The sequence below is a fragment of the Columba livia genome, chromosome 10 (genome assembly GCF_036013475.1).
Source record: "Columba livia isolate bColLiv1 breed racing homer chromosome 10, bColLiv1.pat.W.v2, whole genome shotgun sequence".
Lineage (NCBI taxonomy): Eukaryota > Metazoa > Chordata > Aves > Columbiformes > Columbidae > Columba > Columba livia.
This window is the reverse complement of record NC_088611.1, coordinates 8066708-8092603: the sequence shown is the minus strand read 5'-3', so window position 1 is coordinate 8092603 and position 25896 is coordinate 8066708. Positions and strand designations below refer to the sequence as shown.

The window sequence follows — 25896 nt, the reverse complement described above, 5'->3', positions numbered from 1 at the left end:
TTTTTACCTGAATCCCAGGTCTTGCTGTCACGGGAAGAGAGTCATGAGTCAGATTTAGAGCTGCGCATCTGCAAAAATGTACTTACAGTTAATGAGCCTTCACAGCTGGGGTTTCAGAAGTCCCACTAAGCATTCACATTTGCCTCTATTTTCAGTTACAGAGGTATTGCGACTTACAAAAATGTTTTGCAGAAATAATTCCGTTGCTGGGAAAGAGCCTGGCACATTCCCACCGGGGTGGTGGCAGTGAGCACAGGGAGAGAAGGCTCCAGGATTAATTATTACTTTTACCATCAGTGACAACTTCTATTTTCCATTTGGTGTTGTTACAATTCCCAATTTATTTTGTTGTCACTGGGGAATCTGTAATTATGTATGACATGCCTGTTAACCAAATGCTTCTCCATATTCCCTCCCCAGTTCTGCTCACATGAAACAATGTCTTCCTATGCAGAGCAATTACCAAATACCTCTTTCTTCTGTTGTTGATGCCTATTCTGCCCCTTCTTCTGTTTGGAGCATCCTTATGTACTTCAGACAAGTGTTTGATTTGATCAGATTTGGCCCATTGCAATAGCAAAGAGCCTGTAAGCACCAGTCCTTAAACTGAACCGGGTACCCAGTAAAGCCCTTACATTGCCGCTTACATTGACCCTCTCCAGCAACAGCTGTAGCAGGACTTCAGGCTGGATAATATTTTACTGTGTTTCCCTTCCAACACTCAGGGAAGATGTTGCCAGAATGAAGCGCTGGGGTCATGGTCCAGCTGTATGCTCTACCTGGGACTCATTAGAAACAGAAAGGGTGTGAGGTCTTGAGCTTTTCTTCCTGCTGTACGTGGCTGTTCCTTCATACGGAGGAAACCTGGAAGATGGAGTGGTTGGAGGGATTACCTCCAGAGCCTGCACGTGCCAATCTTCACTATGTCTTCACTACTCTACTTTGTGAAGCAAGAAACAGACTTTTTTGAGGTGACCCAAGCTGTGTAAACTTGGTCAGGAGAGTTGTAACATCTGAATTGCCCCACGTAGGTTGACTTCTCTAATTTGAACATGGGTAAAAAAAAGCCTTCTAATTATTTAAATTGAAAAGAAGTAGTAAGATTCATATCTGACCTGCTGCAAGGGAAGGAGCTGACTTTCAGGTTCTTGGTAAAAGCCAAATAGAGCTATACAGAAAGGGAGTTATGCAATTTGGTTCTCCTTAGACAATACATACCATATTTTAATATCTTCCAGGGTAGACTTGTAAGATCATTTCCTCAGACTGAGAACTAATCTGCGTTTTTACAAGCTGCAAAAGTGAAAACCTGTGTTAGCTGAGACATAGATTCTTTGGTAGTTCAGTTATTTTCAGAAGATTACCAGCTATCCCTGTCAAACTCTGTCACTTGTGAGAGCATAAATAGCAAACCAGTGCCAGCCCACGGTGACATCCTAGCCCCTCGCTAGTCAACCTCTCTCTTTCTCAGTCATCTGTAGGCTGGGAATAAATAGCTTTTGCAGAGACAGCGTTTTTTTATGCTTTTTAATGCCTCTTTTTAACTGCCCCTGCCTAAAGAACATTTTGCTACATCCATAAATGGTATAATTCCTATATTGTGAAATCCTTTTATTTCACTCAGCACAGACCATCACCCACTTAAGATCATTCCCAAATTTGCTAACTACAGATTTACCAGGTCCAACTCTCTCCATTCAATAAGTCTAATGTGTATGTGACTGCTGTGATTTGAGGGGACTTTCTACCGTGATAAAGAAACATCCATCTTCTATGCTGCCCTACTTCTGTAGGGGATTTTCATTCCACTTGTATTAATTGCTGCAGCTAAAGTAATGAAAATACCCCCCGTATTCATTGCTTTACCTTGTTGATTGTTGCATGGGCAATTCATGGCAGCTCGCAGGCCCCATTTACCGCACGTGAGACATGATGGGTCGCTGTTATTGCTCGCGCAGAGGTGCTGGGGGTCAGGTTTGGGTGGGTGCAGCACCTGCTGCCAGCACCCCTGCCTGGGAGGCTCTTTGCCTTGGTCATGCAGGTGGGCTCTGGAGTAGTTTTACAGAAACCAGGTGCAACCTCATGGTTGCAATGCTCCTGTTGGTCTTTTGTTGTTTGAGTTGTATGAGAGGAGACCTCTTTTCTGTCTATGATGAGCTTCTTTTCCTTTGGAGAGGCACGGGTATTTTGAATGGAAAATGGGGTTTCTGTTTGCAAGGTTTTCTCCTCAACAATCTTTCTCTCCTTTATTCTCATTTTGAAAGGTTGTAACATAGTGTGGTATTTACCTCGCTGCATTTTCTTGGTGTTAAGGATTGGTGTAGCCCCTGGTGTAGTAGTGTTCCTTTTTGGGGCACCAGACTGGCTTCTTGGGAGACAGCTTTGAGAATACATCTTGTGGCTCTTGTTTTCCATAAGCGTTGGGATCCCCTCAAGTACCTGAATTCTCTCTTGTGCTCCTCCTCCATCTGTAGAACAAACATATGTAATAAGTTTGTTATTGAGTGTGAGAAAATCAGGCAGTAAACTAAATACCTTTCATGTACTCTCATGTATCATAAAGGCAGGTGAAGGAGGAGAAATGGAGAAATCTCTCCTCCCTGGATATTTTACTGTTTTCAATGAGAGAGAGCTGGTTGTTATACATATGGAAGCAGAATGGGTTTTTTCAGCTTAGGAGCAAATAGTTAGTCTTGACTGATTATGTAGTAGTGTCTCCAAATCCACTCAGGTCTCAAACTTAGTAACACTGGCAGCATGAATATTTCCTAGCTTTCGTTGGTAGTATCTAACATCTTTGTAGTCCTCTCTTCCTGCTTCTTAAGTAAGAGGAGAAAAATAGCAGAGCTTCAGCATGAACTTTTAAAAATACATAGTCCGGGAATTATTGAGGAGGTCTCCAGGTGTGCACAAAAGTCGTTGTTCCAAGGTTTGCTCCTGTGCCTTCCTGCACAGAGGCGGCATGTGCTGGGGAGCCGTTTCCCCGCAGCACCGTGTGGTCCCGGTTCAGCTCACTGAACATGGCAGTACCTCCGTCCCTTCCTTGTTCCTGCTGGAGAGGGTAAGAGGGGTTCTCACTGGATTTTGTGGGTGCTCACTTGAGCACATCCCACCTCTGCGCAACTGGAAGCGTCAGCTGCACATTTCTTCTGCTCTGAGCACTCGTATCCATTCACGGTTGTGCTCTTCTGCAGTTAGTGTGAGCATAGCTGCTCATACAGATCAGGCTCTGCAGGCTTTTCACTCTAGCTGTTGGTGTTAAAATCCACAAGATGCTTTGACAAGCAGGCAAAGCCTAGGACTTTCTGTCCTGAAAACATTGGCAGTAACCAGTCACAGCTCCATGTGGCTTCTCAGTGAAATACAGCAGGAGCTTGTGGTTATCTTGAGAATGCATCTGTGACCTGTAGCCTTGGGGTATTTATTGAAACCTGTGGTGCAAGGAGTGTGTTGCAATTTCCAAGAGAAAATGTGTGTCGAAACATCAAAAATAATTGTTTTCCATTTGGTAGCATATGACGAGTTGTGGACTCGGGCATTTTTTCCTAGAATCTGCAAAATTCCCCCTGTAACAGAAGATGACACCCACCTCAAATGTATTTTCACAGGCTCTCTGGTATCCATCATTTACTTATTTGACAAGGTCACTCCATCTCTTTAGCTTTAACCTGCTGTTGAGGGTGGTGGTAACAATTGAGTGTGTCCACAAATATGCTGAAATCTGTTTGCATATTAGGCTGAGAGTGCTGGGAATGGCCTTGCTTTGGATATGTCCTTCTTGGATTATCAGCTGACATCTTCTGCTTTTCTTGTTGTATATTAGGTGTGTGGATTTTGCTCAGGTTGTATCATGAGCGCACATCTTTTTTTTCCTTATTAAACATGTCTTGCTTTCGACTGTGTGGATTTCTAGAATTACCTTTTGGAGTCTTCCACTTCAAGTGTGCATATAGAGAGGGGAAAGGCTGGTATACTTTGGCAGTGTTTCTTCTGTAAACAACCCAATGCTTTGTGAAACATGCACAGTTTGGAGTAATTTTTATGATCCAAGTGGCCCATGGAAAGTTCCCTCCATAGCCCACCTTGTAATCAGATGAGTGGATTTCCAGGCAGCAGAGCTGATTTGTTTTTTTTTGTGTGTGTGATTCAGTATGTGACCTTATCACAAGCTCGCCCTGGTCTTGCATCACGGAGGCTCAACATGTTGAGTCAATCATTTGTTCATTCCCACTTGCGTCTCACTAATCACTGTGTTGTACTGCCATTTAATTGGAGCTGTAAGCCCCTGAGATCCGTACAGAAGCGCACAATGGGAGGCTCCTGGTGCTGGGCAGGGGCTTCCCTGTGAACAAGCAGTGGGATGTGCCTGCAGTGACCTGTGGCAGGGCTGGGTGCCTGGGTGTCCGTCCCTGTGTATATCCTGCCATCATGCTGCAATAAATGCCCTGTCTGCTTTTCTGTTCGGAAGGACTGACTTAATCTCTGCATGTTACAGAGACGTTGCTTGTGCAGAGGAGGGTGTCTTTTGTTGTAAAATGTAAGTGCCAAAAATTCTGGTACTGAAAATACTTCTCTGGACTTCTGTCATCTCAGCATCTTCTGTTGTCTCAGCTATCCAAGCCGTGTGAATCCTCTTACTCTCTCTTCCTTTGGCACAGGAGATTGTAAGAGATCTTCTGCCAAAGACTTCACACACTCTTCCTTCAGCAGTAGCTGCCCATCAATGTGTTTTTTCTAGCCCCACCCAGGCAAAAAACTACAACCTTCTTCTTGGCAGCTCTGTCCTGCCTTGCCTCGGAAGCAAACCATGCTAACCAATGTATTTTAAAATAAGTACACTTCTAACTGGAAAAACTGTGAAGTTGCAGCTTCTTGCTCTACTTGTGTGATCCCAGCTTGCCACGTCCCTCTACCTCCCTGCTGCTATTCAAAAATCCTGTGCTCCTTTTTTCCTTCCTCCTTTTTCCCTTCAGCCTCACCTTACCCGTGTGATGCAGATTGTGTGCGTCCGCTGCTGCCGACCTGCCGCTCTGCAGTGGGATTGCCCCAGAGGACAGCTTCAGGGTGAGCTGCTTGGAGCAGGCAGCAGATGCATCGCACGACTTACCTAGTGTCTCTGGTCACTGCTGGGGACATACGGTCCAGCAGGGTTATCTCAGGACTGAAATATTGCTGTGTATTGCAGAACTGTCTATACTGTGTGCTGAAGCTCTCTTGGGCTGCTGTGTAAATAGGTTGTTCCACGTAAAGCAACCCCCGCTACCCTTCTGTAAAATGGCACTGTTCTCCCTCTGGCCTCTGGGCATTTACCTTCTGGTTATGGGTTTGTTGGGATTTGCTGCCAGTTGACATTAACAAATCTGTGTGATGATGTATCTCTGAAATACCCGTTCTTTCCCTGTACACCTCAAATGCCTTGTTAATCAAGCTTTTCTCTGTTGGAATAGATGTTCTATTTACAATGCCAGGAGCTTGAGCTGGCAAATGGTAACAAATAGTTGTGATTTCCTGAAGTTTGTTAAAATAGCTTGATCCGTGAGTGTTGCCGAGATGAAAGTGCTGTTCTCTCTGGCTGATTGATGTATGACGAGACACACCAGCACTTGCAGGGCAGCCCTCACTCCTCTTGGAGCACCCAAAGGTGTGGGGGTGGATACTCCCTACACTGGTGGCCCAGAGTGAGGAACCACTGTTGGGCAGTTGGACCTTCAGTCATACCCGGCACAGCTGTTGTAAAAATGGGCATACTTAAAAACTTTTGCTTGTGGAAATGAAGTGCAACATGTGCCAGGGATAAGTTTGCTTTCTGCCCCTTCTGTAGTGATAAATTTGCATTGCAAAGCAGCTGTTGGCAGAGCAACACCTAAGAAATAGCTTTGTTTCAGTCATTGTCAACATGTGAAGCATTTTCTTGAGTGATGTAGCATCGTGTGCACTTGTCCTTTGAATTCGTTTGTAGGTGAGATTTTTGCCTTGAGCTAGAAAGATTTCAAGTAATCCTGGGCTGCTCTTACTCACAGATTGTATATTTTTTATTGTGTTTGCATTCACGATTGGTTAATTTTCTGTGAAGATCTGTAGAAACTAAATATATTCTTGTGTAACCATTTGGAAGGTATTTATCATTGTAGCATCAAAGTGCTTCAGAGGAGCGTGGTAAATCAGCTGTGGCACAGATAGCGTGTTGCCACGATTGATAGATTGTGTATGTGGTCAGAAGGTGATTTTGGATTAAGATGTAAAATCCCTTGATCAAGTTTCTATATGAAAGTTAATAGGACTCATGCCACAGATTTGCTTTGATGCTTTTGAAGTCGTCCTTTAAGTAAGCTGGTGACTAACAGAACTGCAGATGCACCATCAGAAATTCCCTCTGTACTCTTAGAAGTGGATGATGCTGATGAAATGACTGAAGTTACTTAAAGGAAACAGAGGCAGTGAGAGGGAAATGTCTGTATGGGTTCAGCTTACAGGAATAAAGGCATCTGGGTGAGCACATCATAACTTTCATTTCCAGAGCAAGACCATTTTCTATCACGGTTTTGCCATAATGGTTTGCACAAGACCTGTCACTGTGACAAAGACAACAGTCTTTCTCGGCCCTATCCCAGCAACGTCGTGGCGAGCACCAGATATGTTCTATGAGCATATGAGCCACACTATAGTGCTAAGACTCCATCTGGACTATTTTGATAAGTTGGGGCACACCAAAACATTGTTGCAGTTTTCACTCCATGCGTCATTTTTGTTACCTTCAACAGCAGAGCTGTTTGTTCGTGATTTTATGCTGTCTTGGCGGCAATTGCTTTTCGCTTTCCTTGGTACGCTGTTGACGGTGGGTTGCTGGAGCAGGAAGGTAAAAGTTTGAGTCTAGAGGCTGAAAAAGATGTCAAACTTCACACTGCTTGGGCCTAAGGAAGGCAGGAGTGCTGCTTCCTTCTCTTAGAAGGGCAATTGTCAGATTGCTTTTCTGGAGAAACTTTTCTGCTTAAGTATGGTTATGATAGACAGTGAGAGAGAGCTGGAATGAATTCCCTTCATATGTGGATTTTGGTCTGTTTTCTTCCCAGCTGAGTTTGTGTTGGACCTTTTTAATGTAAATCGTGGAAGTTTGGGTACCTTGAATTGAGGTACATTCAAAAGGTACCTTGAATTGAGGTACATTCAAAAGGTATCTTGAATTGAGGTACATTCAAAAGGTAGAGTACCTTGAATTTTGCCATTTTCTGCTCGGGTTTTGAGAAACACACAAGGAAAAGGTTAAATTCAAGTGTTTCAGGTTTGATGGTGCAAGATCAAAGCTATGGCAGTCAGCAACTTTTAGTTGTGAATTTCTGTTTCCCTTTGGCTGTTAATGTTTTTGACTAGAAATGAAACATGATTACAGTGGAAAACGGGCTGGCTCGCCTGAGTGGGCTATTGTGTCATTATCCATCAATCACAGGCAACAAGGAAACAGGTATTTAACACAGAAGAACACACGGTTATTATCCTCCCCATTCCCCTGCAAGCCACAGGGCACTTTCAGACTGTTATTAAAGCTTTAATACCCACAGAGATCACAAGAAACACTGTGTGCTGCAGGACTGGCGGTCAGGAGCGTTGCTGTCATTCCGTGTCTGCGCAGGACAAGAAAGCACGTGGAGTGGAAGAACACTGAGGGCGCCAGCAGAAAACAGCCCTCTGTGCTTCCAAAGGAAGGCACAAACTTCCCCCAATCCTCTCTAATTTGAGAGAGGGAGAATTTTTTCTTGCATCAAGTCTGGTGACCTGTTCAACCCAGCATGTGTGAACAGGACAGCAGCTGAGAGTCCTCAGTGCCGCTGTGTGACCAGCTTGTCTTTGACTACGATTGCTTCATGAAAGGGGCAATAGGGAGAAAATCCTGAAGCTGTCTTGTACAAGGAGACAGAGGGAGGTGGGAAGTTCTTCAACAGAAGCTGCAAAGTGTGCGGTTGTCTTGTTTCAGTGAAGTGTCTGATGTAAAGTTGCATTCTGCCTTCAGGTTTGTTTTCCTGCCTTGTTGCACTGTGTGCATGCGTTGATGTTGCATCGCCATCACTTTGTACCACCTGTAAGTTCAGGTAGTGATGTCTTCCACAGGATGAACAGCTTCCAGAAGTAGATTCCTCAAAAGACAGTGGTGTAAAATCAAGCGTGTCATGTAATGGATTACATTTTTAATGAGGTAAAAGCCACAATGTCGTAAATGTGAGATTCAAGTATTTAAATCTCTGAAACTATTGTCTTTAGAACAAGAGGAAGAAAGGAATTCTCTCCTGTTTTTATAGACAGCAGGGGAGATTTTAGTTTTTGTGATGTACAGTCCATGTCTTAGCAGGAAATTAGCAATATTCAGATGGGCTTCATGTACCAGATTTGAGCCAGGATGGCAGTAAAAGCCCAAGCAAACACTTAATGTACTTTTCCATCAAGGATCTTGGGAGCAGAGTTAATAGAGAAAGTAATTTTAAGCCCTCAGAATCCCAAGATATATTTCCTTACACATAAAATCAGGTTGTGAAGTCTCACTAAGAAGTTGTCTCATGGTGTGAAACTGTACATTAATGATATGATGACTAAGGTATTTTACTGTTTATAATCCCAGGTTTTTGAAAGCCTGATTGATTCTTCCCGACTTTAATATCACTGGAGAAGAGAGCTGAGGTGGTTGTTTTGTTTTGGTTTTTCCACTGACAAGGTGGTGTGCTGTGCCTGGTCCATGTGAGACTGGTGTTTATCCTCTGCCACTGCCTCCTCTGCCCATTGCACTGACTTCTCCTCCCTTCTGGTGCATACCAGGCCAGTCATTAAACGTCAGAAGTGCCTGGGTGAACCTTGTACAGCTCAGTGCCCCTGTAAAGAGGAGCTGCTGGTCCTAGGGGAGCTGTGACACCCACTAGTGTGACCTTGCACCTGGGCCAGGCTGTCAGGAGAAGCTCCTTTCCTTCCAAAGGGCTCAGACAGCTCTGTTCTCATACTGTGCCAGGTTCCTGGGCAAATACTGACCAAAGAACAGCCGTTTCCCAAATCAGCTCCTAAGAGTAGCTCTCCTAAGAGACAGCACCCACTCAGTTCTAGAATCTTTGCAGGTGCCAGGCTGAGGATGTGCCAGCTGCCTGGTGGTTCTCTGTAGGCCTGGCTGTTAAGGATCTGGATGTAGCTTTCGGACAGGCCACCTCAAGGTCATGGTGATGCACTGGGAATCATCCGTGAGATGGCCCAGGTAAGTGTTGCTCTGTCAGTGCCTTTTCCCTGGCAACTGGCTGGGTTCTTACCCTTTTGGAGTCAGAATTTGCCATTAACTAGGAATCTGATGATGTTGAGAAATGAAGTCTTCAAGGACAAAACCCTCTTTTCATCCAGAGCTGCTCTGCCTTCCCAGGGTTTTTGGGGCTTTTCCTTGTGGCAGAGGGGCTGTTCCACAGGCAGCTTGCCTGAGAAAGCCTTGCCACTGGGGGCTCTGACACTTTAAATCAGGGGGTGCAGAAGTGAATTTGAAGGCTTGTCTGGGGGAGCCTCTGGACTCTTCTGGTCCCCATTTAGAGTTGGCGTGTTCTTAGTAAAGGTTTGTTGCTGTGCAGAACATCCTGCACCTTGATCATGCAGGTCAAGCCATGTCGGAACTGGCATGTAATCCCACAGTTACATGCTCCATCAAAAGGCCACGCTTTTGTTTGGATATGGGATCATTAAATGCTTGATCAAGTAGACTGAATTGTCTAGGAATAAATTTACCCCTTTAAGGCACAGCTTTTCAGCCAGACTTTTTTCCAGCTTTATTTTGCATTGAGATTGCTCTTTAGTGTTTTGATATTGTGCTTCAAATCTATGAGTAAGGTGTTGGACCTTTTCTCATCATTCTCCCAGCTTCCTTATGGGCATGGCTAATTGTAAGGTACCCTGAGGGGAAATCACAGAATCATAGAATTGCATGGGAAAGGTCCTGGGGTGGATTAGTGTATTGTGCTAATGTGCCTCATCTTTATGTTGTTAAACAGTGTTAAGGGATGAGATGACCTTTGAGGAAGAAGGTGGCCATGTAACAAAGTATTGAGAAATAAGTCCAGGCACCGTGGAGCAGCATTTTGGAGGGAGAAGGGAAATCTGAGCTGGGAGCAAAGGGAGTCTTTGAAGCAGCTGCTGTTCAAACACAGAGCCCAGGCAGCAGACCATGATGAATCAGAAAAGGAATATAGATGAGGCAGAGCCATGTGGACCCTTCCCTAGAGCCATCTAAGAATAACGATGCTCAATATGCTAAATATTTAAACACTCTTAAGTTTTGATAGTTTTAAGTATACTTTTCAAAGCGAGGATTCAACCTGATTCATACTTCTTTGAGAACTGGAACAAGTGTTTGATATGTATGACCTTCTTAGCTCACCCCCAATAAGTCCATAACCATACAGGCTCCTCTATGGCTGTGGAATGAGAGCGCAGCCAGTAACACCAGAGCACAGCGCTTGTCCCTGTTGGAGCTGTTATCTCTTGATGCCTCCCGACCCTCACTGTCTGAGCATTAGAAATCCTCTTCTGACCCCTTTGTACTGCATAGGAACGCCTTTAATTTTAAAATTTCCTCATTTTTCCAGTGATCCTATAATGCTGATCTGCAGAGGTGCCCTCTTGAGAGGGGTAAGGGAAGCTGAAGGATAGAATTAACGTTACAGGGAAACGTTAGGGCTTTCAGTGGCAGGTAAAAGCTCCACTTTGCTTCACTGGATCAAAGAAAGCTTTCAGATGTGTTGAAATCTCCTTAAAGGGTGAAATGCAGAAGCCATTTGTGTCACCCATCACCCAAAGCTGGCCTTAGGGCATGTGCAATCCCAGGCACGTTGTGTGTTTTTTCAAGCTGTGACAGATTGCTGTTACCCTTCACAGAGCCGTAATACGGACCTTGCCTGTACTGACTGTTTTGGTGGCATTCTCAGAATAGGACTGTGCTGACAAGTGAAGCAAACACTGTGTTTAAAAGATAAGCACTTTGAGAGTCTTAACTTGGAAGTGAATTGGAGTTCTGGAAGGCAATTTCTGTGTATATTTGCAAAAGGGATGTTGGTGGGGTGAGATGATTGTAGAAAGATACTGGGACTTGCTTAAAAAGAGTATGGCTGGTATCCAGGGTATTTAGAAATTGTAGGAAGAAAACTGAAGGTGTCTCAGCAGGCTAGATGAGGGGTGTCTTTGAAAATAAGGCTCTTATAGTCTGCAGACTGCCACCTTCTGCTAAAGGACAAGTGACCTGGATGACCAGGCAGATAGGGAGGCTTGTAGAGAGGAGCAAGTAGAAGTGGAAACTTGAGTGTCATGGTGGATGGTCCCAGTGCAAGTGAGGAATGGGTTTTGTAGGAAAGGAGTTTGAAAAAGAGACACCGAGTGCTATCTAGGATAAAATAATCCTTATGTAGCATCTTAATCTGTTATGTTTATTACTGCATCTTCAGGACTTTCCAGGTTATCCTCCTAATACCTCAATTCTGTGCTAGTGCTGGTTTTGTTCAGCATGCCCATCAGTGGTGTGCCTAAAGTTCTGTTGTGTGAACTCAGGACTGATGATGACATCTTTGGGCTCTCAGGCCTCCTCTGACCTTGAAGACCATAATGCTGAGCATGCTGTGCTGGTTGGCGTCAGGTCACTGTCGAGTCAAGTGCCTTGTTGCTAAGTGCTTCAAGGTGATGCCACATGCTCTTCAGTTCCAAGCACTGCTGCAGCCCAGGAGTTAAATATGGCATCATAGAATCATTTTGGTTGGAAAAGACCTTTAAGATCATTGCATCTAACTGTTAACCCAACGCTGCCGAGTGCACCTCTAAACCACGTCCCTAAGAACCTCATCCTCCTTTCAGTGACCACTAACACAACCACTGTGCAAGATTCATTTCAGTGTTAGTCTTGATAGAGCTCTGTAATAATAGTACACAGTAGGTGGTTTGAATCCACTTGGCGATGTAACTGTTCCCCTGGGATCCACCACTTGTCAGGCCGTCCTTTTCCCCTGTATTAGAATATCTTGAATTTTCTGCCTTGGCTGTCAGTTACCCTGCAGTAGAGTGCTGGATACTGATAGATCAGGCCAATAAAAACAAGTCCATGAGCTGCAAATGCTTAGGGGGTGGAGGAGGGGGCTGAGAGCCTTGGGCAAAGTCACACTGGAGCAGGAATTTGCTTGTGGTTCCTGTTCCTGTAGGCAGTGCCAGATTGCTGCGGTACCCTGCAGCAGGCTGCACTGCTCTCGTTTCTTCATCTCTCCGTGTCATGCTCTGTTTCTAAATGTTTAATTACCAACAGATTGTGGTTTGTGGGTTCACAGCTTTTCTCATCTGCTTTTTGTCAAAGGTAAGCAGATGTACTGCCTGTTGCTCTGTAGAGTTGAGTCCCTTGTATGGCAGCTGCCAAGGAGCTTGGAGATAAAAATTTCAGCATATGGAAAAAACGGGATGAGAAGCCAGTTTCTGTGACTGAGATGATCTTGTTTTGAAATACATCCAGCTGGTCTCATCCTCCAAGGTGTCTTGGTGTTGGCCCCCTGCTCTGTCCCAGGAAGCTGCTACCTCCTGAACTCCACGAGCAGCTGGGGAGCTGCGGGTTTGAGGGACCTTTGTTGTTCGACCCCACCTGCCTGCATTATCTGGAGATTATTACTGTAAGCGGGAGAGCTTTTTGCTCTCCCTGCCAGCTCCCTCCTGCCTCTGGCCAGAGACAAGAGCCATGCCAGGGAAACAGGAGGACCTGCAGTAATTTACCTTGTGTTGCAGTTGGGGGTTGTTATATTTGCATTTATAATCCATACTCAAATAGGAGAAAAACCTAAGAGCGGTCTGATTTGCAGTTACAATTAGATAACCTGACTTCTGCTGTTGGCTGCTTGTCTCCCCGTGCTCTCCCATGCATTTGGAGAGCAGGACTGGAAAACACCCAAAGATGGCGAGAGATGGCGGTTCTGGGAAGTGCTGCTTCTCTACTACTCATTAATCAGTTTAAATCATTTTTAAATGATGGGTGTATAATGGTTTTTGAATAACCATCCTAATTATAGCAACTATGCGTAAGAGGGCTGAATTAGCATCACATAAAGGAGGTTAATTCTGGTATTGTAATGTGACTGCTTTGCTGTGCTGCCCGTAAGCATTCTTTTGTCATAATCTTTGTATGTGATTCTATATCTATGTGCAAATTATATTTTCAGTTCATTTTTAACATGTGGAACCATGTCAGTCTTCTGACTTGATTGTTACTCAGCAGGAAGGGTACCAGAACCTTTCAGTTCATGGCATGGATATTTTCCATTTAATCGAACTATGAACAATATAAGGAAATATTAGCTGAAGTGGTGTTTGGTTCTGTGCGCAGCTCAACTGCTGAAGGAGATCTGAATGTGGTTTGCTCGTGGCGCAGGCACCTCCTGTACCCCCCTGGTTGCTGCTCTGTGATTGTTGCCAAAGAGGAAACTTTGGCTTATTAATCCTCATGGATCTGGGGGCTCCAGAGCTGTTCCAGAAATGACCCGCTGCTGTTCCTCTATAAAACCAAGACTGATGGTTGCTCTTCCACTGAGTCAGGTGCTTGTGACCTTTCTTGTGACAAGGGACCAGGGAACGGTGACCTGGCATTACCAGCCCACAGAAGGAGCCAGACCAGGCTCCACCTTCCTCCACAGCAGCGCCGGTGGCTACATCCACATGTCCGTGTGGTTTGGCAGCCCCTGTGGTAGCTGCTGAAGCACTGCCCATGGGGTGAAAGATGTGGAGAGCTATCTGCTCATTGTTTAGAGGCTCCGAAGTGAGATTTTGCTGAAGTTTTTAATGTGTGGCCAAGTTCAGCTAAAGCAGAAGCCTGATCTGATTTGAGGGAGTGTGCCGTGCTCCAAAAGCTATCCACGTTTCAAATTTTCTAGGTCACTCTTGGATGCTATAAATTTTTTCCAGGGAAGCAGTTATCAAAAACTTTAACATTGGTGATTTGTATTCTTCTGTCATCTCAGTCTTAGAGAGAGCATAGAGATACTTTTTTGGCAAGTTCTCCCCCTCCTCAACCCCCAGTCATCATCATTAGAAGGCTGTCAACAAGCGTGAAAGCCACCAGCGTGCCAACTACACGTGATGTGAATGATTGGCAGCCGAAGCAGGCGGCTCGTGCCGTGCCCAGCCTGCAGCGGGCTGTCCCCAGCCCGGCAGTGCCTGCGTCCCTTCCCTGGGAAGCGTGAGCAAAGCAATCGGTGCCCGGTAGCACACACAATTTCTGTCAGCGTGAATTGCCTGTGTTCGGAGCAGGAGGTAAGTTCTTCCCTTGGTAAAGTAGTACAAGTTCGAAGAGTTTACACTAGAGATGAGTTAGAACAACCCTCACGAGTGGGCATTCCATGTGCTAGCAGTGTGATCTGTTTTTTTTTCGCACAGGTAAAGTTACAATACGATCCAAGTGGTAAAGGTATTAATTGTAATGCTTCTGGGTTTATTGCCTTTGATGACAAAGAGCATGGAAGCTGCTCTAGTGAAACTGGACTTTTGCTGCCAAAGCCTTGTGCCCAGCTGACACACAGTCTCCAAAGTGCTTTTGGAAGGATTTTGTCACCTGTGAATATCACAGCTAAGGGATTTTCCGGTTTTCTTTACGGTAACCCGTTCTTGTGGGTTTTATCCCCGCTCAGTGAAGGGCATTGAGACATTGCTGCTTGCTGTGTGCGCTCCCTGCAAACAGACTTTACTGTTTCATGGCATCGCTCTCTAGAACCACCTCATGGTGGGACTGCTCAGTTGATCAGAGTCTTCTGTCAGTAATATTTGCATACTAAGCCATCAGCTATTATTCTAGATAATGCAGACCTTTAAGTAGCTTCAGCTGAAGCGGCTTCTACTGAATTGTGTTGCTTAGACTAGAATCCAGTATTGCATCTCCAACAGACCTCTAAGTGAAAAAACATGTATAACTGTGTTTGAAAGATATCAAACAGCAGCATAAATCATTGTTCCCTGCAGTAAAGTCCTGACGCTCTGTTTTGATGAATTTGGAAATTCAGGGAAAAGAAAAAAGGCAGTAGAAGTTGCTCATGCCCATGGAAATCTGGTCATTTCCATGGCTGAGAGCTCGGTGTTCTAGGACTGCAGAGCTGTGCTGCCTTTTAAACCTTCCCTGGTGAGTCAACTGGGTGTTTACTGCTGCTTGTGAGGGGGAGGCTCCTGCCTGGGAGGACCAGAGGGACATTTCTGTAGCACATAGTGATTTAGAAAGAAAAGGCCAAGCTGCTCAGAAATACAGGATGTTGAAAACACGCAAGGAGCATTAATGGGCATAGTGCAGGTGAGTCGGTGAGAGAGGTTTGGGGTAAAATGTGTGAATATGGAAGAGATTCTTACTGTCTGGGTACCAGACAGTACATGTTGCATTCCTTGGGCCTACATTTGGTTTTGTTTGTTGGTGGTTTTTTCCCCTGGCACTGTTCCAGAAATTCTCAGAAATTCCAAAGATCTGCTCAATTGCAAGTGGTGAACTGAAAATCAGAGTATTATCCAAAACATTTTGCAGAGAAAAGGAATAAGATGTAGATGAAAAAAAGAACAAGCAGTGACAGGGACTAGAGGAAATAAAGGTTCTGAAAATATTTGGGATGGCGTTTAGTAACAGAATGGGGGAATGAGGAATTTAAAGTCACTGAATTCTGACAATGTGTGTCCTAAATGAAGGACTCATTTTGATGTGTTAAATGATGATTGCAACCTTGAAAATTACTTTATCAAGAAGAAATCAGTAAGAGAGAGCTTGTTGAAAAAGTGAGCAGGCAATCAGCAGGGTGTTAAGGAAATTAGGGGGTAATTATGCAAGTGACACTTTTTGCAGTCTCCGAGAACTGAATTTGCAGCAGAGACCATCACCACATGCAATTAAAAACCATCTTCCCCAAACCCAAAAATAATCTTAAGGCTTTCTGGCGAGTTTTATCCCCAGTGGCTGGCAGAAGGATGAACCTGTGAGGTGGATTGCCCTCAGATCTGGTTGTCCTTATTTCCCAAGCCCCCAGGGCTGCAGCGAGGACTCTGAGGACTCTCCCGGCGCGGGTGCAGCTCCGCTGGTGAGGATGCGCACCCTGCCTTCCCTCCTGCCTGCGCTTGCTGGGTCCTGCTCTGCTGACCCTGCCTGTCTTGTTAGTGTATGATGGAATGTGGTGGCTGCCCGGCCTGGGAGAGGGAGCATCTCCATCTCAGAGGGACGAGCAGTCCCAGCGGCACAGCCTGGATGTCCATGTTCCTGTCTTGCCCAGTTGTGTTTCCTCACATGCTTTAGCAAAGGTAGGGATCTGCTCCCAGACATGCAAAGTAGGCAAACCCCATGCTGTGAACAGACCCTGAGGAGATTCATTGCGCCTGAGGTCGCAGCTCTGTGCACTGGGTGCACACACCAGCCCGCAGCAAGGTCTGGGGACTGCAAGTCTGTGCTGTAAAGCGGTGCTTGAGCAGCTGGCAGCAGAAAGGAAACACCTGAAGTGTTCAACGCAAATAGGCCTGCTAGGAAAGGCTCGCCTTCATCCTTAAAAAGCAAGCTGCAGGAGTGGGCCTGGTGGAACCTGACCTTACAGGGTGGTGTCTGTGGTCTCCAGCTTTCTCCACTGTGTTTTTTTGTAGGGATTAAAGGATTGTTGTACTGCTGCTGAGTGATTCCCTCCTGTGAACTCTTCCCTCATGCTTTACGTATTCCCTAGTATCTCACTCATGTTCTGCACAGCAATTTATGTATGGTTGTATCATGACTTCTGAATAACAACTCTGGGAGCTTGTTTTCTCTTGTTCATGGTTTGCTCTGGGGGCTCTTGTCTGGCTAGGCTATGAGGTCAGAGTACCTGGGAAGCTTCTGACTCACCAGAGATCTCCAAAATAGCTTTACAGCATCCTGACATCTGTCTGTACCATTCAGCAATGGGCCAGAAGAGCGACCGTTCTCCTGGGGTTTGGGAAACCTGGGTCTGAGTCTCATCATTGTCACCGAGTCTCATATTGTGGTCTGGGAAATACAGACTGGCCTGGCATTGCCTCCAGTGACACAAGATGTCTGATGGCTCCGTGCATCTGTAGCTCGGTCTGTACCCTGCATGCCCAGGCATCGTCTGTTGTCCACAGCAGATGAGACCCACCAGGAGTCCTCGCTGCTCTCTGCTTTTATGGGATGCTCTGGGCAGGAGCTGGGGAACTTGCACCTGTGGCTTCATTTCACCCTTAAATCATCTGCATTTCAGCAAAGCTTGTGGATTTGTTGGGCTCCTGACGTCTCTCCAAGGTGCGGTGCCTGGAGCTGGTAGCAGTGTGTGTTTGTAGGCAGTGGAGTTCCTCTGGTGCTGCTGCTCAGGTGCTCGAGGCCAACCCCACGGACATGCTGGCACACCTGTCTGAAGGAAAGCCAGGGTTTCAGGAGTGACGTGGAGACTAACCCAAGTATGAAAATTCTCTCACCTTGGTGATATTTTTCCTTGTATTCCTCCTGAAGTAGCTGCCTTGAGGCCAGCCTGGTGGTGGCTGGTGTGGAGCAGGCTGTTCAGCTGCCCCTTCCCAGCATGTGGACAAAAACAGGTTAAAGCAACTTCCCTCTCATGCTCTGGTTACTCTGCTCATCCTGGGAGGTGACAAAGCCTTTCTGCCTAGTTCCTCTGGAGCTGACACGCAGCTTTGTAGCCCCGTGCTAGACCAGGGCACAGGCAGCTTCCTTTCCACTTCCACAACAAAGCTCCAGTGAATTGTACCGGGAGACTTTCCCTCCTTTCACCCTGTTTCACTTGTGGAACCTTTAGGAACCAGAACTTTAACCCCTTTCTTTGCCTCTGAGCAGTCTGCGTGTGCTGGGCACGTTCGTCATTTACCCCCTTGTCTCAACAGGGAACTCTTTCGATTGGTGGCAAAGAAGTGACCCTTGAATACACACCATGCCCAGAGTTCTGGCGCTGCAAACGTGTAAGTATGCGATCACAGAGCTGTGCTGTGCCTCCCTGCTGGCAGTGGCAGTGGTAGCAGAGAGGAGCGTTAGATACTTGTTCAGTGGGTGAAGATCACTGACACTAATACCTGCCCTGAAGCTCTTGCCTCTTCTAAACATGGTGGTTTTCCCTACCTTGCTTTGGTACCGCCTTTGAGTGTGTGTTGCTTTAGTACAGGTAACCAGTGTTTTAAGCACAGTTCCATCCCTATGCAATCGTTCCCTTTTAACATGTGGGGAAAATAGTGTGCGGATCCTTTTTCCTTAAAAACCAAAAGGAGACAGTGATCCTGCCAACCGGAATGGAACAGGTTTTCATTTGCCTTCACTGCCCAGGTAACCAGAGCTTTCATCAGTGTAACAGTGCAAACTACCCCTCTTCTCACACAAGAACCTGCGCTCTAGATTTGAGTGCAGTAAGTGCATCAGGGAAGGAAGCATGGAAACGAGTCCCAGTCCAGGCAGCAGTTGGTACAGACTGGAACTGGCCCATTTCTGGGAAGACACAGTTGCCTGAGGGTTGGGTTTGTGCCCATGCCCTTCTCACAGTTCTCCCAGAACAGGTGCTTTGGGCTGCAGTGGGCTGGGGAGCAGTGAGAGCAAAGTGCTGGTTGCAGGGAAGGGATCAGTTCTGGTTGGACTCCTGCCTTGACCACTGGATCCCACTGTGCTACAAAGACCTTCATGCAGGCTAACTGGATGCACGCCTATTGCCAGCAGAGCCATTGCTCAGCACCTCGTCTGTGCTCGCAACGCTCCAGAGATGAGGTGGAGACAGCAGTTTCGGGTGGTGGTTTCACAATAGTGCTCAGTGCAGTGGGAAGTAGCTGGAGTGTATGTCCCTGCTGTTGCTGGGCACCTGCGTAGCCTGGAAGAGCTTTCTCATGCCCCAGGGCATTTGCAGGGGTTTAGTTAGAGAAAAAAAAATATTGTATGAAAGAGAAGCAATGCATTTACAAAGAGCTTGATGAGGAAGTTAGCAACGCTATGTTTGGAGAGCTGTGAAGACGGGGCGCTTGGCTCTTTCCACAGTGGCTTTGGGTGGGAAAACCATGTGAGCCTGTACAGTTCTGCCTCTTGGCTAGCACACACCTCTTCACTGACTCTCCCTGGGCAGCAAATTACAGTTTAGCTCAGGTAAGGACTTTGTCACTGCTTTAGGAGTGAGTTGAGATTAGGGAATACAAAGGTAACTTTGGATCCTTTGAAATAAGAGGGTGGCTAGCAGGATGGTGTCTGGCATGGAGCCTTTTGGTCCAGTGTCACGTGGGAGGGTCCTGTCTCAAGGATTAGTGAAGTTACCTCCATGATGTAAACAAATCTCTGCTCAGAAGTTGTGTGAAAATCCTGTTCCCAAGGCAATTCCAGTGGTGAACCATAGGAGGATTTCCCTTCCGTTCCAGCAAAGGCTTCTGCTGCCATGACCCATCCTGTCCCTCAGGCTCTCACTGCAGCTTTTCTGCAGCAGTTACTTTCTGAAAGCACTGCAGAGTCTGCCTTTCTGGAGTGGGTGCCTTTAAAACATACCATCCTCATGCTGTTCCGTATTCCATTGCAGTGTAAGGTGTGTACTGTGGGCTACAGATCCTCCTGTTCCTACTGCAAGCTCCCAAGAGATGGTGAGTATATCAGCTCCCCCTGCGTTTGGTCAGTTAAAAGTTTGATCTGCCCTGACAAGTAAGTTTCTCTTCTGGCTTAAGTGTGACAGATCTCTTGGTGGACCAGCTGAGCACTGTGAAGGAGAATTATTGATTTTGCTTCATTTAGAGCCTTTTCCCTGTCCACACTAAAGATGTTGCATGCAGATGGGTTGCTACCAGGTTCTGTCTTCTGGTGAGGCTTGGTGGAGCAGTGTCTCTCTGCACAAGGCCTTCCCTTCCTATTGCTTTGGCATTGCCCTTCATCCACGGAGTTCCAGGCTGTGTGTCCTCTAGGACTGTGAGCTAGTGCTGCCGGCCGTCAGTGAGATGGCTTCTCCTCAACCCACCTTGCTTGGGAGCTGCAGCTGCGTGTCTTTAGCGTTACTCTTTGGAGGCTCTTGGATTAGAGGTGAATCCAGGACGTGCATCGCTGAACTTGCCTTGCTAACTGTGAGAAGTGCATGGAGAGGAGTTCTGCATCTGCAGGAGCTTCTCCTCACCCCACCAACACCTTTGCTTTTTTTGAGTGGGAGGGTGTGAGAGCCAAAACATGCTCTCTTGATAACTGATTTCTTTGGGACGAGCAGGTGTTCCAGGCACTCTATATCTTTGAGCAGACTTCAATGTTTTGCATTTCTTACCCACATACCCCAGGCAGAAGGGCATTAAAATAACTACTGCTGCAGAACTCTGAATTTACTGAAACACTGTCCCTGTGGCTGTGCTTTCCTTGTGCTGTGGCTCCTCCATCAGCCTTATGAAGGCAAAATTCACCTAGCTGGCCCAGCATAACTGTGAATTGTAATAAAGCTGCCAACGAGCAAATTAAAACAGAGCCTTTAAGATGCTGTGAAGACAGATTGTAGTGCGTGCTGCTTACCAACTGGTTTTGTTGATTGTGAGAACATGTATAATAAGGTAACCTCTCTATGACTGTCCTTTAATTGCTGGGTGAAACAAAACAACTCTCTGTGCATATACAGACATTACTGCAGCTTTGTGTGAGTTCTTACGTGCTTTGTGACTGATGGTCTTGAAATGGGTTTTAATGAGCCTCTCTTACAGGGAGCAGAGCAGGCCCAGAGTCCAGAGGTGCTTCCGAGGGAGAGGACACATCAGCTGAGCAAGAATTCAGTAAGAGAATTGCTCTCCCCATCCCCAGGGTCATCCTCATGTCTGTGTGATTTGCATGAGCAGTTTTCACAGCTGCACGTGCAGACTGCCTTCATTTGCAAATGTTACATGAGGTTCTGCTCCTGAAGTGTAGCCAAAACTCTGCATGCTGCAAACTGCAGACGAATTAGTACAGGCCTGTCCAACATGAGCTGTGCTGACAGACAAGCAAATCATTGTGCAGCTTTCTCAACATTTATGTGCAAAATCGTCATATGTTCTGCCATGCTGCCCACTCCCAAAGAGAACGAGAGCAGGGAGGTGCTGTGGGGGCCATTAAAGAGTGAAGCTTCATTGTGACGAGTCTTGCACTCTCATTTCTTTCTCTTTGTGTGAAGAGGCTTCAGCAGCACGTGCAGGTCTGGTGATGTCTGACTTTGTAGCTTTGGCTTCCTGTCCAACAGCTTTAGCTCAGGTAGAGATCTCCTGAAGTGAAGCCAGATGCTTTAGAGGCCTTCAAGCACAGAACCTCGATGGGATTTATCTTTTCTGTATTGCATAGAAAGGCTGGGGAGCAGGGTGTTTCCCCATAATATCTGCCTCATCTGCAGTAAGGAAGCACCTGATAAAATCAGCAGTTGTGTGATGATGCATTTCACTCAGTGGTCACAGGCATCTGAACCCAGTTTTCCTCTCCCATAGAGACAGGGTGACAGTTACTGATTGATGTTGTCCAGCTATGGCTGTTCACAAATATATCTGGCATAGTGAGGATACTGCTGCTGTGTGGGTTGTCCTGGTCATGGGAGGAACACATCTGAACCCATCCCTCATTCATGTGTGCCAGGCTAAGAGCCAGTCCTAAAGGGAGGCCAAAAAGCCTCTTGTCTCGTACAGGAGAGGTAAGGTAAAGGAGCCCAAGGTGAAACAAGGTAATGGAAGGATCAGCAGTTTCTCACATGTCCTTTACCCACCTTGTGTCTGCAGAGTATTTAGACACGGGATATGTGAAAGGCAGAGCAGGTTAGCCTTTTATAAGGGCCTCTGCTGCAGTGGCCAGAAAATAGAAGAAAAATATGAGGTGAAACCCTGCATGTGGAACCAGTCAATTTTTCTTTTCTAACAGCAGAGACAAAGCTTGAAAAACCTGAGCAAGAGTTATCGGGACAACCAGGATCTCCAAAGCAGCCTCTCCAGCCTGCGATTCCTGCACCACAGCAGGAGTGTCAGCCTCAGGAACAGGAGCCCAGGAAGAGAGATGAAGGGAGGGAGCAGAGGCCCTCACAGGAGAGGAGAAGTGACATGGACCAGCACCAGGAGATGCCTTCTCAGAGACAACCAGAGGAAGCCACGCCACAGGATGGTGGCGGAAGCAGAAGTGAGTGACACAGGGCTCAATTTTTGATTCTTCTTGCTTGCACTCCATGAAGCCATCAGCAAAATGGGCGGCATTTCACTAAAACCTCTGGAGGCTCTTTCCATGTTGTGCAAATCCAGGGCATCAGGCAACGGCGGGATGTCCATCTCCAAAGGTGCTGGCAAATTGCCTTTAGGAACATTAATTCAGGGCAAACTGGCTTCAGGGGGGTGCAGTTAGCACAGCAGCAAAAGTCTCTTTGGCTAGGAGTTACCTGGGCTGAGCTCCTCGGGGGGCCTCCTTTCTGCTCTGTTTTCTGGGAAGGGAAGGTTATCAATTGGAGGGGGAATTCTGAGCATCTTGAGAGTGAAGAGAAAAAGAGCATTGTTGCTGCTTTTGGTGAGTTTAGTTTAGACCTGTGCAGTCACGATGAACTTAGGTCTGAATTATCTTTCTTTTTTTTCTTTTGCTACTTTTTCTTTGCTGTCCACCTCCCTTATTGTTCTTCACAGCAATTATACTGAAGCGCATTACACGGTTCACCCCACCAGAAGTGATTGTGGGGCTCCTGGCCCCATATGTGCGTCTGTCCACATCCAACGTGCGCATCATGAAGAACAAGGCTGGCCGGATGGGGCAGACCTACGGCTTTGTTGAACTGGAATCACATGCTGTAAGTAGTTTGCTGCTTTCACATGCTCTCCCTGTTAGCATCGATTGTCTGTAGAAGCAAAGAAACCACAGAAATATAAGAAACAGCTGTACTTGTGAGACAGCTGTCTGGGAGTAAGTCGTCTCTTCTGCTTGTCTGGCTAGATTCAGGGAATATCTGATACAGCTCTTGCTCTCTGGCTTTAGGAGCCAAAGTTTGTCTCCGGTCACAAGCTGTGGTGCTGAGTGAGTTTCCTGCCTCAGTACGCGTCTTTGTAGATCCTCCTAAGCGTCAGCACCTCTTACACAGTTATTTTGTTTGCAGGGAGCTTGAACTCAATGATTTCTGTCTCTAGAAGGCAAGCATCTTAATGAACAGACAGCCCCATGTTGGAGGGTTCACATTTTCTGGTTCTGGGTGACTCCCAGACTCCAGAGCTGTGCTTTGGCATTGGTCCAGAGCGTAGTCACCAAAACTCTTTGGGGCAACAACGGCCATGATGCTGCATGGTCTAGCAGCCCTGAGAGAATGTAGTCTCTAGCTGGCTGCTGAAAATGGTCATAGGACAAGCAGAGAACCTAAGAACAGGTTTATGGTTTTTTGTCCCATCCTAAATACCTTTCGCTAATATTTAGTCAAAAGTGTTGTGTTTCCTGTCCTGTTTTGATCAGCATGTAAGCACAAAGCCTTCCTTTCAGGCAGACTGGATCTGGGAAGCAGGCTTATGTTTTCTTCTCATGGATGTGAAATTCTCCTTTCCTTTTACAGGAGGCAATGAGGTTGCTTAAGATCCTGCAGAATCTGGATCCCCCTATCTGCATTGATGGACGTACATTGGAAGTGAATCTTGCTACAGGGAGAAGGTAAAGGCAGATGAGGCAGCAGGGTTGTCCTTTGATGTGCTGCAAGCCTAGAGCTGTGTTGTCAGATCAGGTTCTTAAAGGTTGTCACATGAATTAACACAGATGTTCCTGCAACCTAAAAGTGTGTTGGAGAGGTGAAGGCATCAGAGCTAGGAGAAGCTTCAATGACTGAGCAGTGTGGGATTAATCACATTGCATGGGCTCTTGTTGTTGTCCAGCCATCAAATCTCATCGTGAAGGAATTAATTGGTTCAACTTTTTAAAGAGCAATTGGAGAGATTCATCTTTGTGGGCACAGCACAGAGACTGGTCATAACTCTTGTGGTGACAGTTACCTGCAGAGTCTCTCTGTCTCCTGGGTTGGCCACAATTTATCACATGGCCAACAAAGATGATCTTTCTGCCTTTATTGGTCCTGCTGATCATTTTGAGTACACTGAGGTTAATGTGAAGCCAAATTGACATTAACCTATAACATTTATCTCAACAGGAATGACTATGGGGACCGTGGAGACAATTCCTACTATGGTCCGGTAGGTCTGCACAGCTTCCCTGCAGGTGGGAGGGAGCACCGGGGGTAATAGCCTGACTTTGTTTAGCTTTTTTCCTTTGGGCTCCTGAAAGTTTAAGGTGTTTAAGATGGGCTGATAATGCTCAAGTGTGCTCTTCACTGCTGCTGGGCCCCTGACACTGTTTATAATGTGCATAGAAGTGCAAGGCAGCATGCAGATGCTGCATGAGGCAGTTCTAGGCTGGATTACTCTCTACCACGCTTTATAGAGTGACTTAATTGATGACTGATCTCAGTTGCTGGAGTGAATGTCTCTTCTCTAGTGTTTGTTACTAGACTACAGGGCTCTTCCCTACTGAATGGGCTGGAGGCTTCAATATAGATTGCCATGAGCACCTCATTTAAAGACTCATGGCAGCTACAGAGGGCTTGTGCTTCGCAACACTGTCCATTGCTCCGTAGATGAAAAGCTGTCTGCCTGTGCTCTATTTAGGGTAGCTACATGAGCTGATTTCCTGAATTTTGGGCTGTGAGAGGGAGGAAAAGCAATATGATGTTTGTCAAAGAGTCTCTGATCTGTTTGTGTTATTTGCTTACTCCAGGGCAGAAGGGGCATGAGAGACAGGAGGGGCGGCGAATCACAGAGACGCACCAGAGCACAGTGTAAGTTAAGCTCTGCCTCACTCCTACTGTGGAGACTTTTCTTCCTTAAAAGGGCACTGACATGTAGAAATCAGCCCAAAAATATTTTTAAAGGCCAAGAGTAGGTTTGTTTGCTACACCCACTTCTGAGTTCCCTTGCCAACTTTGTTTAGTCACATTTTCCTATCTGATGACGTGTTTCTCTCTACTCTTACTGTGCAAAACTACATACAGATAAAGGAAACTTTCTGCATGCTTTTCCTTGTTGTGGTAAACAGATGGGATAAGATCAGCCCAGCAATTCCTAGATGAGACGGAAGAAAATATACTTTATGCAGCAGTGCCAGTAGCTGGGAGAACATTCCTGATTGTTTTACAAACTTATATGTAGTATTGCTGAGCTCTGTCTCATCACGCTTTGGAAATGAGAAGCATTCCTCACATTATGGGGCTACCCCTAAGGCCTTTGGCTTTTCCTGTTGAAACAGTTTGCTCCACTTTCTTGTGGGGAACTTCCATGCACCCACAGGGCAGCAGGGATGTGGGGAACATCATTACTTTAAACAGAAGAACGTTTGAAAGAGCACAGATCTCGTTCACAGGGGTGGGTGGACACATAGCCTGATACTCATTACCTCATTCATAGGAAAATTGCTGAATTTTTAGCTTTGTCTGGTCAAATGTTGTGGTCTGGGGATTTCAGCACAGCCTCTGTAAGTGTGCTTTGATGTGAAAGTTTTGCCAGAGTCCTAAAACAGAAGAATTGTGAAAACCTGTCTGTCTACTCCTTGAAAAAGAGAAGATGCAGGTGGAGTGATGTTGGGATACTCATACCTCTTTTGCCAGGAGAGAAAAATCCTTCTTTCCCAATCTTTATCCTTTTACCAGTGTAATGTTTGCTCCCACTTGTCATAAAAGACAAGTTCTGCCTTTGGAAGATTCTGGTGTTAACTCTTGTCTCTCTGTTCAGCTCCATCAGATGTGTCCACATACATTTATGATCCTGAAACTGGGAATTACTACGACCCCATAGCTGACACATACTACGACCCCAGGACTCAGGTGAGTGTGTGGGAAGAAAGCTTTACACATAGAACATTCTTACAAACTGCCCTTTCTGGAGAGATTTCACAGCTAGGTCCTGAAGACAGGAAGCATA

At 46.1% G+C, this 25896-nt stretch overlaps 1 protein-coding gene across 2 annotated transcripts in view; it reads left to right on the top strand.

The window, feature by feature from the left end:
• RBM6 (RNA binding motif protein 6) overlaps positions 1-25896 on the top strand; it is a 57285-nt gene that overhangs the window by 23056 nt on the left and 8333 nt on the right. For both annotated transcript variants that reach the window (XM_065075274.1, XM_065075275.1), the window contains exons 7-15: positions 17863-17937; positions 19518-19578; positions 20665-20733; positions 21839-22090; positions 22582-22742; positions 23490-23584; positions 24075-24117; positions 24698-24758; positions 25708-25799. In XM_065075274.1, the coding sequence (XP_064931346.1) occupies positions 17863-17937; positions 19518-19578; positions 20665-20733; positions 21839-22090; positions 22582-22742; positions 23490-23584; positions 24075-24117; positions 24698-24758; positions 25708-25799 (909 nt within the window). The remainder of the gene's footprint in view (positions 1-17862; positions 17938-19517; positions 19579-20664; positions 20734-21838; positions 22091-22581; positions 22743-23489; positions 23585-24074; positions 24118-24697; positions 24759-25707; positions 25800-25896) is intronic.